Source organism: Homarus americanus, unplaced genomic scaffold, assembly GCF_018991925.1.
Source record: "Homarus americanus isolate GMGI-L3 unplaced genomic scaffold, GMGI_Hamer_2.0 scaffold33468, whole genome shotgun sequence".
NCBI classification, from domain to species: Eukaryota; Metazoa; Arthropoda; class Malacostraca; order Decapoda; family Nephropidae; genus Homarus; species Homarus americanus.
In genome coordinates, this window is record NW_024714177.1 from 2,807,391 (window position 1) to 2,824,890 (window position 17,500).

Consider the following 17,500-nt stretch of genomic DNA (forward strand, 5'->3'; position numbering starts at 1 on the left):
AACTGATAGTGGAGATTAATGGTTATTAGTGGGGAATCATTTACAGTACAGGCCGCAGGAGACCTCACCTTACAGAGGCGTCTGTGTGTGTGTGTGTGTGTGTGTTATGTCATGTATGTTTTTTGATGGAGATGGCGTTGGTATTTTTTACATCACCAGTGCGACTACAACCACAATCATCACCACAACCACAATCATCACCAGTATCACCACAATCATCATCACCAGTACCACCACAACCATCATCACCAGTACCACCATAACCATTATCACCAGTACCACCACAACCATCATCACCAGTACCACCACAAACATCATCACCATTACCACCACAACCATCATCACCAGTACCACTACAACCATCATCACCAGTACCACCACAACCATTATCACCAGTACCACCACAACCAACATCATCACCAGTACCACCACAACCAACATCATCACCAGTACCACCACAACCAACATCATCACCAGTACCACCACAACCATCATCACCAGTACCACCACAACCACCATCATCACCAGTATCACCACAACCAACATCATCACCAGTACCACCACAACCATCATCACCAGTACCACCACAGCCAACATCGCCAGTACCACCACAACCATCATCACCAGTACCACCACAACCATCATCACCAGCCACCACAACCATCATCACCAGTACCACCACAACCAGCATCATCACCAGTACCACCACAACCACCATCATCACCAGTACCACCACAACCAGTCATCACCAGTATCAGCCAACCAGTCATCACCAGCCACCACAGCCATCATCACCAGTACCACCACAAGCCATCACCAGTGTGCCACCACACATCACCAGCCAGCATCATCACCAGGTGCCACCATCATCACCAGTACTACCACAACCATCATCACCAGTACCACCACAACCATCATCACCAGTACCACCACAACCATCATCACCAGTACCACCACAACCAACATCACCAGTGCCACCACAACCATCATCACCAGTACTACCACAACCATCATCCCACCACAGCCATCATCACCAGTACCACCACAACCAACATCACCACAACCATCACCACCAGTGCCACCACAACCATCATCACCAGTATCACCAACAACATCATCACCAGTACCACCACAACCATCATCACCAACCCACCACAACCATCATCACCAGTACCACCACAACCATCATCACCAGTACCACCACATCACCAGTACCACCACACAACATCACCAGTACCACCACAACCATCATCACCAGTGCCACCACAACCAGCATCATCACCAGTACCACCACCATCATCACCAGTACCACCAGTATCATCACCACAGCCATCATCACCAGTACCACCACAACCATCATCACCAGCCACCACAAGCCATCATCACCAGTACCACCACAACCAACATCATCGCCACCACCACAACCATCATCACCAGTACCACCAACCATCATCACCAGTGCCACCACAACCATCATCACCAGTACCACCACAACCAACATCATCACCAGTACCACCACAGCCATCATCACCAGTGCCACCACAACCATCATCACCAGTACCACCACAACCAACATCATCACCAGTACCACCACAACCAGCATCATCACCACCACCACAACCATCATCACCAGTACCACCACAACCATCATCACCAGTACCACCACAACCAGCATCATCACCAGTATCACCACAACCAGCATCATCACCAGTACCACCACAACCACCATCATCACCAGTCCACCACAACCATCATCACCAGTACCACCACAACCATCATCACCAGTACCACCACAACCATTATCACCAGTGCCACACACCATCATCACCAGTGCCACCACAACCAGCATCATCACCAGTACCACCACAGCCACCATCATCACCAGTCACCACAACCGTACCACCACAACCATCATCACCAGTACCACCACAACCATTATCACCAGTGCCACCACAACCAGCATCATCACCAGTACCACCACAACCATCATCACCAGTACCACCACAACAGCCATCATCACCAGTACCACCACAACCAGCATCATCACCAGTACCACCACAACCATCATCACCAGTACCACCACAAACATCATCACCAGTACACCACAGCCATCACACCAGTGCCATCATCACCAGTGCCACCACAACCAGCATCATCACCAGTACCACCACAACCATCATCACCAGTACCACCACAACCACCATCATCACCAGTACCACCACAACCATCATCACCAGTACCACCACAACCATCATCACCAGTACCACCACAACCATTATCACCAGTACCACCACAACCACCATCATCACAACACGGACCGTTATAATATACTGTACCAAGGTATTATGATGAAGGCAGCCATTGAGTGGATGGGGTTTCTCCTAATAAAATCATATGAGGTTAAGTAAGGTTAAGTAAGGTTAGGTAAGGATGGGTGAGGTTAGGTTGGGTGAGATTAGGTTAGGTTAAATAAGGAGTTAAGTGAGGTATGGTTAAGTCAGGGGATAGGGTAGGTTAGGTTAGGTAAGATTAGGTTAGGTTAAATAAGGAGTTAAGTGAGGTATGGTTAAGTCAGGGGATAGGGTAGGTTAGGTTAAATAAGGAGTTAAGTGAGGTATGGTTAAGTCAGGGGATAGGGTAGGTTAGGTTAGGTAAGATTAGGTTAGGTTAAATAAGGAGTTAAGTGAGGTATGGTTAAGTCAGGGGATAGGGTAGGTTAGGTTAAATAAGGAGTTAAGTGAGGTATGGTTAAGTCAGGGGATAGGGTAGGTTAGGTTAGGTAAGGCACTCACAAGTCACAACCTCTGCTGCCACAAAGTTTATCTAGCAAATTTCTGCAAAAAAAGTTTGTATTGTAATATTTATTTGTACTTTATGATGTTATACGATTATGCGATTTTACAGTGTGCCTTAATTAAAAACTAAAGGTGTGTATACCCAGTCCTTAGAGGCAAACGTGAAGTATTATTATTACACCCCACGTTCACTACTATACCACTGTTACCCTGTCAGAAGTAGTCATTCTTTGCGTTAACTGTTTCTGACTTTCTCACTTACTTCCCTGTGACCTGAACTGCTTCTCATTCTGTCCTCCTGGCATCTGTTGACCAGTCCTTCGCTGACATAGAGGATTGAGTCAATGATACAGTACAGTTTGCAGAGTTGCAGAGAATTGGTGGTTCAGTATTGAACAAACCTCCATCTGCACGGTGAATAAAGGCAGCCCTAGATTTTAAAAGTGTGTGTGTGTGTGTGTGTAATAATAATAATAATAATAATAATAATTAACGGTTTATTGAAAGAGCTTGGCAGCCAGAAGGCTGAAAATATACAGTTGCATATTTGGGGAATGGGTTTCGAATTACAAATAATATACAAGTAACATGTGTGTGTGTGTGTGTGTGTGCTTGTTTGCTTGCTTGCGTGCTTGTTTTTGTTTTTTGTTTTTTGAATGGACGTATTGTTTGTCATTGTATGGCTACACTGTTTATGTACAGTACATTCTGAAGAAATGTGAATTTGTATGATATTTTACGGAAAATTAATCTCTCTCTCTCTCTCTCTCTCTCTCTCTCTCTCTCTCTCTCTCTCTCTCTCTCTCTATATATATATATATATATATATATATATATATATATATATATATATATATATATATATATATATATATATATATATATATATATATATATATATATATATATATATATATATATATATATATATATATATATATATATATATATATATATATATATATATATATATATATATAATTATATATATATATGAATAAAGACGAAAGCTTAAGTGCTCCAGTGTTTCCCTTTTCCTGTGTGGTTTTATCGAGATTTATCTTGTCCACGTTTCCATTGTGGATCTACATGAAATAATATGTATATATACATACATACACAATGTCCATCTGTCTTTCTCTCCATCTACAGTATCTATCCATGTGTCTGTCTATCTATGTTGACAGTGCGTGACGCGGAGAAGGTGTTTCACTACAGAATCCGGCCCAGGGATCACGGAGGTTACTTCATTCGGCGGCGGGACACCTTCTCCTCCCTCCACTCCCTCGTCGCCTTTTATAGTGAGGACGCCGCCGGTCTCTGCACTAGACTTAACAACCCATGTATCAGGGTGAGTAATATTTGGTTATGAAGTAAATTTTCTCCATAACTTTGGTACCAGAACAGAAAAAATGGATGAGGTGAAGATTAGCCCCTCTAGCTTATTTCATCTATTTAAATACCTTAACCTAATCTAACCTAACCTCATCCTACTATTTATAATAGTAATAATAATATTTTTTACTGTAAAATATTAACTTATTTTAGCCTCATTTGTGACAAGCGGGGTACCACAGGGCAGTGTATTGGGCCCGCTGTTGTTTATTTGCTTCATAAATGAATTGCCAGAAGCTGTACACTCCTCCATACAAATGTCTGCGGACGAGGCCAAGTTATTTAGGGAAATTAAGAACCAAGCAGAGTGTGAAGAGCTGCAGCAAGATCTCTGTTAGCTTCAAGAATGGTCGAAGAAATGGCTGCGAAGATTCAATGTCACGAAGTGTAAGAGGCTGCACCTGGGACGTACCAACGGTAAGGAGGAGTATCGTATGTCCCAAGGGGACGAAGAAACTGTATTGAGACTGAATGCAAAAAGGACCTGAGTGTTCATGTTGGCAATGAGCTGAAGTTCTCGGACTATTGTGAAAAGAAGATGAATCAAACAACTAAATTATTAGGTCCTATAAGAAGGTCGTTCAGATATCTAGACGGACCGTCTAGATATCTGAATGACCTTTAAGAGAAAGGTGCTTTCCCGTCTGGAGTACTGTCACCCTGCCTGGTCCCCGAGATATGCTAGGGACTGTCAGTTGATTGAATATATCCAAAGGAGGGCCACCAGACTGGTGCCGGCACTTCGGCACCTCAGTTACCCAGAGAGATTAAGAGCGCCTGTAATTGCCTAGCTTATGCAACAGTACTTGCCAACAGTGCGTAACAGAGACGTGACCGATCGCCCAAGCGGCTAACGAGCCGATCATTTGATGAAGAGGATAAAAGTTAAAAAGCTAAGGTGTATAAACATTTCAAAGGGCACTTCTCAGTCGATTGTCCATACCTGGAGCTGGCGGACGCTTACCCCACAAGGGGTCACAGCTCAAGACACCCTCAACTCAAGTTGTCACGCGCTTGTCTCTGAAGCCAGACACACATACTGTATGTGTACCTTGTTGACCGGGGTGTCAAGATCAAACTGTTGTGGATCCCCTCTCACATAGGCCTCAAAGAACATGACAGAGTTGATGCCCTCGCCAAACTCGCGTCTAACGAAGGCACTGTTGAATACAATCTGGATCTGTCAAAAAAAATAAAAAATGCATAGGTAGTAGGTAGTAGGCAGCTATCAAACAGGGAGGTACTACCGCCTAGGAAAATATTGGAAGCATAATGTGTTGTCTAATGGTAGACCCTGCTGTTATATGGCATCACGAAAATTGTGATCAAGTTCCAGGTTGCTGATCTGCCTTTCTGCCTCATTGACACACAATTGCAGGGTCTCAATTGTTTCTCTTACTGTGACAACACAATATAGATATATCGTTTCTCACTATTGATATTTTTTTTAATTTTTGTATTTTTTAATAGTTCTTTATTATTATTTATTATTATTACTGTTATTATTATTATTATCATTATTATTTTAGTATTATTTTTATTATTATTATTATTATTATTATTATTATTATTATTATTATTATTATTATTATTATTATTATTATTATTGTTAATAATAATAATAATAATAATAATAATAATAATAATAATAATAATATTATTATTATTATTATTATTATTATTATTATTATTATTATTATTATTATTATAATTACCTTTTCGCCCCCAGGCCCCGATGTGGGTCAGTGACCTGTGCCCGGGTAGGCTAATCCCTGTTAAAAAGTAAATAAAAAAAAATAACAAATAAATAAATAAATGGAACTTGATGAATTTGACGCAAACAGACAAGTGCAAACAGGCACTAGTCAATCTATTGTTTTCCATGATGAGATGTATCAAGTGAAACATGTATATGGAGCAAGTAACAAGATCACTAGATTACAAGATGTTGTAACCGCTAGACTAAGGTCAGGATATAAATATCTCTGGCAGTATATCCCACAAGCAGATGTGAACAAGACTCAATGTAAAGTGTGTGGTCAAACGTATGGCCACACACTTGGACCCTACGTCCTTGACTGTGTGAAGTTAGAACATTTTAGGGACAGGTCTAAGCACACTGTGTGTGAAATGGCACAACACTTTATCTCTAATGGTAAGGTAGCCGATATATTAAGCTTGTATCCACCTTTTTGACACATAGTAGCTATATCAGTTCCCATGTATGGAACCAAACTCAATGTGCTTGAATACTTCTCACAAAAAATGTGAATAACAAAGTGTGAGGCCAGACATCCTGCCTCACACGCCGGTACTCACGCATTTGCGAATAAGTTACCCTCTATGTACAGAACTAAACAAAGAATTTATTTGAAATACTGTGTAACATTCAATGCCATAATATCCTGACCACGGGGGTTAGTTAAACTGACCCTTTGTGAACCCTACTCTGTAATCCTTTTGCGTTACCACTCGCAGGATGAATATGGGGCGTACAATAAACTAGCCGCTGTAAATGGCAAAATTTAAAAAAAAATGATAATCAAGGTTAAAGAAGCCGCAAGTCCAGAAAACTGTGAGGGCAAACTTTTTCAAAATGAGAGTTGTGAACTGTTGGAAAAACCTGCCAGGGAGTGCTGTAGGCACCGAGTGTGAACTGTTTCAAGATCAGACTTTACTAGCACTGGAGCAGGTTCAGATACATTCAGGAGCCAGTGCATGCCCAGTACTTGCCAACAGTGCATAGCAGAGACGTAACCGACCTCCCAAGGATAAAAGTAAAAAGTTTATCTAGTGGGTGGCCAAAAGGTTAATAAAGTAGGTAGGATTGTTTGGTGACATTACTGATTTTAATGTGGTGAGGTAACATTTTCTAGTCCGTTATAGGTGTAATAAATAAAGTCTTTTTCGCTTGACATCACATAATCTAATCTAATTAATTTAATCTAACCAAGAGGATAAAGTTTAACGTAACATCATAATTCCCCCAGGGCCTCAGGTAACGTTTTGGTGTATAATCATCTGGTGAAATAAGCTGGGGCCAACCTTAAGATGATCCAATTTATAATCAGCTACTAATATTTTGAGTTCTGTATTATATTACTCAGTATCACCATAAAAAATATAATTTGTAAAAAGGAGAGACTAAGTACAAACTACCTGAGTGAGGTATCTGTAAACATAGAAAATGAAATACTAGCTTTTAACACAGAGAACGGAGTGAGGTATGTTGAGGCATAACTTGTAAGAAAGTTTATTTATTTTATTGCTTCAATTGAATTAAAATATATTTAATACACTGTTTCAGGTGGTACATTAGCAAATATAATAAGTTAATAGAGGACGAAGAAAAGTACATTTGTGGTACGTGCATTATTATACAGTGTTTGGTACATATATTGCACATTGTACTTGGTGACTACAGAGGGCACACCATCAGGATTTCCAAATCAACTTAAGTACGACCTTCATTTTGTACGAAACCATAATGACAAAAATCCTGTTTCAGATGGACAAGCCAGACACGGGGGGACTCTCGTACAACACGCGGGACGCCTGGGAGATCCCCAAAGAACAGATAGAGCTCACGAAACGGTTGGGGTCGGGCCAGTTCGGTGAGGTGTTTGAAGGTCGATGGAACAAAACGGTGCCCGTCGCTGTTAAGACCCTCAAACCTGGTCAGTTGTGCCTAAATTTATTCTCTCCATGGTAGGATGTCTTGTGATATTTGGTAAACTCTGGGACACACGTATGTTCCGAGAGGCTGAGACATGCTGCATAGTGAAGTATGAAACCCACAACCGAACCCTCATAACTTGAACCTTGAACCTTTTAGGAAGAAAATAAGTCATAGTTATAAGTGATGAAATATGATTTTATAGCTTTTTATAACCTTCATTGTTCAGTGTTAATACGGGAGGAAACCGGAGTACTCGGAGAACACCTGTGATGTTTGGTATGGTGTCCTACCCATCCAGGGCTGGGGATTAACACTATGACACAGGAGTGAGAGATTCGCGCGTTACCGCTGTACCACCTACTACAATCCTGTTATTTTGACTACTCCCCTTTCTATCGGGCTTCTGTACTTCTTGCTCCTCCAATAATGTGAGAGGAGTAAAGATAACAGCTAGATAAATAAAATATTTACCATCTAATCTTAGCTGTCATCGCCGTGTCCAGTTTATAGCTCAAGTAACATTCTGTTTCCTCCACCAGGAAAGATGAACCAACAGGACTTCCTGAAGGAGGCGCAGGTATTGAAGGGCTTACGGCACCCCAAGCTGCTGCAGCTGTACGCAGTGTCGACACAGGAGCAGCCCATCTACATCATCACTGAGCTCATGCGTAATGGCTCCCTCCTAGACTACCTCAGAGGTACTCATCCTGTCTAGTATGCGTCAGTCATAAGGTTGCTTCTGGGGTATTTGTTCGTGTGTGTGTGAAGTGCAGAGAACAGCGTCTTGACCTGTACATGTCTTTCATCGACCTAACCAAGGTCTTCGACTCGGTCAACAGGGAAGCCCTCTGCCGTTTTGCCTGCTCACCAAAATTCATCGCCATTGTGAAGCAACTCCACGATGGCATGAACAGCAGTGACCTGCACAATGGCACCCAGTCTGATTTCTTCCCCATCCAAACGGGGGTAAAACAAAATGTGTACTGGCACCAACTCTCTTTTCCATTTTCTTGGCTGCCTTCCTTACTCGTGGCAGTACTAATTTAGCCGGCGGGGTGGACATCCAGTACCGGATGAAGGGTCTTTTCAACGTAAGACGACTCCAGGCAGGAACACAGGTGTCGGCAGTTTCCATTACTGAACTCAGAATGCAGACGACCTCACCCTCGTCGCTCACACTGAGCGTGACCTACAGAAGATCCTGAACACCTACGCAGATGCGCATGCACACTTCGGCCTTGAGGTGAATGTACGTAAGACTCAGATTCTCTTTCAGCCTGCCCCTGGTTCAGCCACACCTCTACCATCCATCCAGCTTGACAGTACTACCCAACATGCTATATGGCAGCGAGACATGGGTCACATACAGGAGGCACCTCAAGGCACTTGAAAACTTTCACCAACGTAGTCTACGTTCCATCCGCCGAGTTCGCTGGGAAGACAAGAGAACAAATGCCAGTATTCTCGCTGACACCAACTGTAGGAGCACCGAGGCTACCATTATCCATGAACAACTATTTTGGAATGACCATGTTACCCGCATGGACGACAGTAGAATGCCAAAGCAGCTACTTTGCAGTCACCTAACGAATAGTAAACGTAACGCTGGAGGGCAACTGAAAAGATATAAGGATAGTCTTTAGACAAACCTGAAAAAGTGCTATATCGACCCCCTCACCTGGGAGACGATCATTACACAGCGTAACACTTGGAGGAGCACCACACAAGGTGTCACTACTTTCGACTTAGCATGACTGCATACCGAGGCAGAGAAGCGCCAACACCGGAAATACGCTGCCCGGCTGCCGCCGCCCCTTCCACACTTTATACGTGCAACATCTGTGGACGACCCTGCCGGTCCCGTATCGGCCTTTCGAGTCACCTCAGAGCTCACCAACGAAGGTGACATCCTTAATAATTCAAATCATTGTATCAGCTGGATGATCATCATACTCGATTCCGAGTGACAGCAAAGTAGAGGTAGTAGTAGTAGTAGTAGTAGTGTGTGTGCGTGTGGGTGTCCTTGCCTCTCTGCCATTATTTATATTTTTCCCTTCTTTGTGTCGTTATGCTCAGGGGGGCTTACAGCGCCCCCCGGGAACTCCCATATGTTTAAGCTCGCTTCACTCGCCACCCCACCCTCTTGGGTAGTTATAATGAGGGGGGGGGCCTCCACAAAGAGGCTGCCCATGGGCCTCCACAGGTCTAAATCCGGCACTGGTTATGCTGTCTGGTGGTGTGACCACAGGCGTCTCTATTTTAGAATAAATTCAATGTGTTTTATATTTCAACTCTTTTTAAATACACAAACCATTTAAAGGACATATAAGAAGTTACGTTATTTGGTCATTAAATACTGTACTGTAATTTGGTTCATCACCAGGAGCAGGGCAACAGTAATGTGGCTGTGCCTTTGAAGGTGCACATACCTGTATGCCTGTGAAAGGAGAGGGGATATTGAGGGTGTATCATCTGAAATTTGTGGCCTTAATAAAGTGTTTTATGCAATATGTAGAAAATACAGTTTTTACCATTTTTGAAACTCAAGCAAAATGTGCGTGAAAACCTGGTGTAGGCCAAAGTGTTTGTAACAGTAATTTCTGCATCCAACTGCTATTGTCACACAACCAGGATTATCATTCACACCAATACACCTCTCTACCACCACCGTCTACTTACCACCTATTCTTTCCCAACAGGCCGTGGACGGGTGCTTCCCCTGACAGAGCAGGTGTACATAGGTGCCCAGGTGGCGTCAGGGATGGAGTACTTGGAGTCCCTTAACTTCATTCATCGGGACCTGGCGGCAAGGAACGTCCTCGTCGGCGAAAATAATTGCGTCAAGGTCGCAGACTTCGGCCTCTCGCGACTTGTTCAGGTGAGAAGTTGTATTACTTATTTGGCGACTTTATGATCCTGGGGCGCTGGAGGAAGCAAGTTGTGGCAGTATGTTTATGTGCATATATTATTCAAGTCTTTGCCTGCTGCAGTCTAAAGTTAACATTACTTTCCCTTCACTCAGTGTTATTCATTCATTCTTACTATTATAACGCGTTCTACTATAGGGCTCTCCTTCCACAGTGAAGTCCCAATTATTTGTTTAGTTAACCTTGTCGCTTTACTCACGCCGTGTCCTTCCTCAGAAACTATTCACTACCGTGCTCCTCAGTCACTCACATTCACTTCTAGTGCAGCCTTCATTCCACCCTTCTTGGCCTTCTCTCTTCTGAGATTATTGTTATTGATATTTTCTTCAGTGTCGACAGTTCCTCGCTAACCTTTACCAACATCACACTTACTGTAAACTATCCACACGCCTTTCACACTCATATATACTCAATAACAACTACTGAACTACCTCCCAACACTATGTACGTATGGAGTAATCAGCTGTTCCCCTTCAGGAGGGCGAGTACGAGGCTCAGGAAGGGGCGAGGTTCCCCATCAAGTGGACTGGACCAGAGGCCCTCAACTACAACAAATTTACAACCAAATCTGACGTGTGGTCTTTCGGCGTCCTGCTGATGGAGATTGTCACCTCTGGGGCCACACCTTACCCTGGTACTGTCTTGTTTCTGCATTGGTGGTCTCTTGTAATAGTGTTGACTGCTAGTGGTGACTAATGATAATGACTGGTAGTGATTGTGACTGATGGTGTTGTTGTGACCGATGGTCGTGACTTGTGGTAATTGTGATGGTGGTGACTGGTCGTGATGATGGTAACTTATTGATGCCTAGATAGTAGTGACAGAGATAGATTGTTCGACTGGCATAAAGATTGGTGTTTGTAACTGTTGATAATTGGTCATAATTGGTGATGTTAGTGACGAGTGATGATAGTGCTAGTAGTGACTAGTGATGATGAGGATTGGTAGTAGTAATTATCTATGCCTGGTCGTAAGTTGTGATTGCGTTGACTGGTGCATATAATAAACATCACATCTAACATATAAGTTGCTTAAGAAACATTATATTTAAGAAACGTTTTATCACCCACACGGTGTATCTATCAGACATTGCATTTGACAAAGGTTACCTATTACAATACACTGTTTTAACCCCCACAGGCATGACCAATATGGAAGTAGCACAGCAGGTGGAGACAGGGTACAGAATGCCACAACCCGGTAAGTGCCCACTCATGCTGTACAAAATTATGCTAGAGTGTTGGGCGAAAGACCCCAACAAGCGACCCACCTTCGAGACTCTGCACTGGAAACTTGACGATTTCTTCACCCTGGATGAGTCCGACTATGGTGATCTCATGCAATGATTGTGTTTCTTTCTTAGAGGTCAGAGTGTATTTATGTACATAGGTAGATAATTAAGTAGATTAGATAGTAAGTAGATATTGTATTAAGGGGCTGGTTCTTTTGAGCCTCCCTGCAGTATACAATATGAAATAATATATATTACTGAAGAATCATCATTGTCAGTAGGTTTAGAATGATGGGATGTATTTCCATATATTTGACAATTACATATTATCCTAAAGTGTGTATTTATTAACAGAGTGAAAATAAAATACCTTAGAAATGTAAATTAAATAAACCAACCTAACACAACCTAACCCAATCTTGTTTCTTACCCAATGCAACCTAACCACTCCCAACCTAACCCCACTCAACTCAACCTAACTTAATCTAACTTAACCCAACCAACCTAACGTAATCCAACCTAACCCATCCTAGCTTAAGGTAAGCTAACCCAACGTATGCAAATTAAATTAACCAACCCAGTCTAATTTAAGCTAATCTAACCAGTGTAATTTCTCCACTGTGGATGCTATCATCGTTTCGGTGAAGTTTAGGTGAACTGAAGAGATAACTTAATCTGCTAACATTTGCAACAAAATAATTGAAAGTACGAACTTTTGAAAATTCATTTTGTGTTGTACTTTAAGTTCACTTAGCAGAGGCCGTGTTGCTTCTCCATTAAGAAAAATTTAACATACTACAAGCTTTTAACAATCCATCTTTGTATTGTAGCTCAAGTGAATCAGTCAGATACATTCTCACATCACCAGTTTGGAAAAAGAACTGCTTTAAGAAATTTTGATAATCTTTCTTTGTCTTACTGTATCTTTAAGTTCTAAGAGTAGATGTGTTCTCATGTTTGCATTCAGGAGAAAAGTTTACTCATAACCCCTGAGAATCCATCTCTGTTGTTATAGCTTAAGTGTAGTACAGCATTTTCACAGCTTTAGTTAAGGTGAACAATTTACGTATGAACTTTGGGAATCCGAGGCTTGTGTGTTGGTGGCAACGGTGGTGGGTGTTGTTGCCGGGGGCGTGGGCAGAAGGGGACCTGAGGGCGCTAGCACATCAACTTTATAGACCCTCAACGCCGGACAGATCACCTCAAAAATGTGTCATCGGACAAAATTTTGTAATATTTATCGTTGAGCATGACGGTGATGGGAGAGGTGATGAGGGGGGACTCTTACAGATATTATGATATGCAAGCTCAGGTGAGATACTTTTGCTGTTTTTAATTAACTAAACTCGTTAGCTAAGAATGCACTGTCCGCCTACACCGGGGGCGTGACGTCAGCAGGAGGGAGATAGACCTCACCAACACGGCTCCCAATAAACCCGGGGGAGGCTACTCAGAGCTGTACCCTAAATGGGGGTGTGAGAACGCATCTAACTGGTTCAAAGGTGGATTATTTAAAGTTTTTAATTGAAAGACGATATCAACCTGGCCTAATTAATGGAAGTTAAGGCAAAAACAGGGTCTTCAAGGTCGTTTGTTTCAGTATTCCCTTAACTGGCAGTTTGAGGCTGCATCTAGTTAGTTATCTTAAGACACGTTATAAAGATGGATTCTCGGAGGTTAGTAGGTTATTTTTTTCTCAAACTGTGGATGTGGCAACGTGTCTAATTATGACCGAGTCCAGGTTATTTCCGACCATACTTCAGCCGCTGTCTTTGTGTCGTGTAAAAAAAAACAGCTTAATGTATTCTTGTTGCCATTCAGGCCAAAGTGAACATAAAAATCTTAATGGATTCATCTTTGTATAGCAGCGTTTGATAATCTGGTATATTCGTTCGTTCTCGCATCTCCAGCTTGGGGAAAAATGGACGTACGGACCCTTGGGAATCATCCGCTTTGAGCCACACCTTACGTAAACCAGTTGTATACGTAGTCACATCTCCAGGGAGGGAAAAAATGACCTTGCTAACCTCTGAGAAACCGTTTGTGTGCCGCAGCATAATCGAGCCACGTAGATACGTTCTCACATCTCCAATTACAAGAAAACTGATCATACGAACCTTTTAATAATTCAACTTTGTAGCTTATAAGTTAGCCAGTTAGATACGCCATCACTTATTTTCTTATCACATTACGAGGAAAATTTTAATAATACAAACACTTAGGACAACGAATCCTGGTCATGATAAATTTGTATTCGGTGTAAGAAGGGCAGTTCCCATAACCTGATCTTGTTCTCACGGTTTTTGTTTTATCTTAAAGACAAATTACACAAAAGCTAGCTGTGAACTGAAGGTCAGGAAGTTCACATGTCGTAAGTCTGTCTACTGTGGGTAAGTGTACACCAAGCAGGACAATACGATACAGCGCCATCTATGGGTGTAAAGATCCCAGCGCACGTCCACTCCATCACACTCCCACTGCAACACACGCCCACTGCGATATGCTATACACCCACTCCAATTCGCCCACTCAACACGCCCACTCACTCACCTTCATTACACAATATTTACCAAGACCATAAAACAACAGACGTAAATGTCAGTGCCAGAAGGTCAACATCGGGGTATTATAGGCTCCAGGTGGCATAGGCTCCAGGTATCTTAGGCTCCAGGTGGCATAGGCTCCAGGTATCTTAGGCTCCAGGTGTTCTAGGCTCCAGGTGATTTAGGCTCCAGGTGTTCTAGGCTCCAAGGCTCCAGGTGACTAGGCTCCAGGTGACGGCTGGTGACTTAGGCTCCAGGTGACTTAGGCTCCAGGTGTTCTAGGCTCCCGGTGATAGGCTCCAGGTGACTTAGGCTCCAGGTGACAGGCTCCAAGTGACTTAGACCCCAGTCCCGATAGAGTTAGAATTTTAATAGGATCCAGTCATCATACGTTCCAGTCCTAATAGACCCCATATCTGTTAGATCCCAGTCCTAATAGACCCCATATCTGTTAGGCCCCAGTCCTAATAGACCCCATATCTGTTAGGCCCCAGTCCTAATAGACCCCATATCTGTTAGGCCCCAGTCCTAATAGACCCCATATCTGTTAGGCCCTAGCCCTAATAGACCCCATATCTGCTAGATCCCAGTCCTAATAGACCCATTTCTATTAGTCCCAATACTAACAGACCCCATATATTTTAGGCCCCAGTCCTAATAGACCCCATTTCTGTTAGGTCCCAGTCATCATTGTCCCTAGTACCTGTATTAGACCCACACGTACATTTCTCAAGATAAAAAATAACTTAAAAAAATATAATTAGAGAAATTGATGTTCGTAAATGCCATTGAAAATATTGTTCGTTTAAAGGGAATTGTTTTAAGAGTATTGAGTTGGGCGTCGCATTTCACTATCCCTAACAGATATACATTCTCTGATACGGTCATATTTAATGTACAGGGTCGACCGAAATTCCCTAGACACTTCCAATATCCGTCGCCTCATGTTGTGGGTCATAGTGATTGGTTTACAGCTGGGAACGATGCTTTTCATTGGTTTACAGCTGGGGAACGATGCATTTCATTGGTTTACAGCTGGGGAACTATGATTTTGATTGGTTTACAGCTGGGGAACGATGCTTTTGATTGGTTTACTGCTGGGGAATGATGCTTTTGATTGGTTTACTGCTGGGGAATGATGCTTTTGATTGGTTTACAGTTGGTGAACGATACTTTTGATTGGTTTACAGTTGGTGAACAATTCTTTTAATTTGAAATTGTTCATACCTGGCAAATACTTCAACTACCATTACTAGATGCAAAGTGTGGATATAACTTTAGTATATCAGCTATCTTGCCATCAGAGATAAAGTGATTTGACATTGCATCCACAGTGTGCTTGGATATGTCCCTAAGAGGTTCTATTTTTTTCACCGTCTTAGACTTTAGTGTCGGCGTGTGTAGCCATATGTCTGGCCGTTCACTTAACATTTAGTTTCGTTCACATCTGCCTGAGGGGTATACAGCCAGAGGCAGTTTTTAAGGTTCTTTTGACAGTCTTAGTTTGTATTCAACAGTGTCATTGTTGGACGCGAGTTTAGTTAAGGTATCAACTCTTATTATGTTGACTGATGCCTATATGAGAGGGGATCCACAGCAGTTTAATCCCAATACCCCCGTCAACAAGACACACATGTTTGTGTCTGGCTTCAGAGACAAGCCGGTCACAATCTGAGTTTAGGGTATCAAGAGCAAGTAGTGGGGATAAGGAGTCAGTGATGATGAGACTGTCAGTGGCAGTGTCCTCAACAAGTTTCAGGACTGAGAGTATGGCAAATAGTTCTGTTTGTTGAGTGGATGTTCAGTGTAGATGGTCTGTGTAATGTTATTTTCAGTCTGTAGGTTATGTATGTGTTCAAAAGCTTTCACTTTGGCAGTGTGTTGGAAATCTACCATTTTTATATATACCTGCACTATGTATACTGTACAGTGTTTGAAAACCTCCACTGTCTAACACTGTACTGGCTGAATCAATGTGAACTTGTCGGACGGTCTATCTATCTATCTGCCTGTCTCTATTTATCTGTGTGTGCAGTATGTATGTACAGGGTATGTATGTATTTATTTTATAATTATCTGTCTGTCTATATATATATATATATATATATATATATATATATACAGCATATACCTGGATCACGCGCACCTACAGTGATTTATTTGCATACAGTATACTGTATATGTCGTGGCTGAGTATTTATTCAGTGATCGCCGCGATCACGTCAGAAAACGGAGAAGGGGGAACTAGGCTAAATTACTAGAAGCAGCCCGCAACATACCTCCTCTCTCTCTCTCTCTCTCTCTCTCCATAAATAGATGGATATATAATCAGTAGAAAAGTAATACAAGTTTAAATTGATTCAATATGTACATGGGCACTGCAAATTATACCAAACAATGTAAAGATTCACTTTCTTCCTGCTAGGTTCACTTTCTTCTCGTTAGGTTCACTTTCTTCCTGTTATGTTCACTTTCTTTCAGCTAGGTTCACGTTCTTCCCGCTAGGATCACTTTCTTCCCGCTTGGTTCACTTTCATCCCGCTTGGTTCACTTTCTTCCCGCTAGGATCATTTTCTTCCGGCTAGGATCACTTTCTTCCTGCTGGGTTCACTTTCTTCCTGCTGGGTTCACTTTCTTCCCACTGAGTTCACTTCCTAATGGCAGCTTGTTTAAGCCCCTTAAGACTTTGGGGAGAGTTCAAGGTCAAGAGGCCAGCTGGGGAGGAGAGTCCCAGGTGGCTCTCTCTCACTCTCTTTCTTTCTTTTTCCTTCGTATTTCTTTATTTCTCTCTCAATTTTTTTCGTTTTCCTTCTCCCTCCCTCTTTCTTTCTTTCGTTCTCTGATGAGTCAGTAAGAACTGTGAGAGGAGAGAGAAAGAGAGACAAAGTGACAGATATATATAAAACAATAAAAAAGATATACAGTTATGT

General features: G+C 42.3%; 1 protein-coding gene across 2 annotated transcripts in view; it reads left to right on the top strand.

The window, feature by feature from the left end:
- The window catches only part of LOC121876881 (tyrosine-protein kinase SRK2-like), a 27,496-nt gene extending 15,062 nt beyond the window's left edge, over window positions 1–12,434 (top strand). For both annotated transcript variants that reach the window (XM_042382419.1, XM_042382430.1), the window contains 6 exons: window positions 3,983–4,146; window positions 7,699–7,867; window positions 8,409–8,567; window positions 10,569–10,747; window positions 11,274–11,430; window positions 11,937–12,434. In XM_042382419.1, the coding sequence (XP_042238353.1) occupies window positions 3,983–4,146; window positions 7,699–7,867; window positions 8,409–8,567; window positions 10,569–10,747; window positions 11,274–11,430; window positions 11,937–12,142 (1,034 nt within the window). In that variant the 3' untranslated portion in view covers window positions 12,143–12,434. The remainder of the gene's footprint in view (window positions 1–3,982; window positions 4,147–7,698; window positions 7,868–8,408; window positions 8,568–10,568; window positions 10,748–11,273; window positions 11,431–11,936) is intronic.
- The last annotated feature ends 5,066 nt before the right edge of the window (window positions 12,435–17,500 follow it).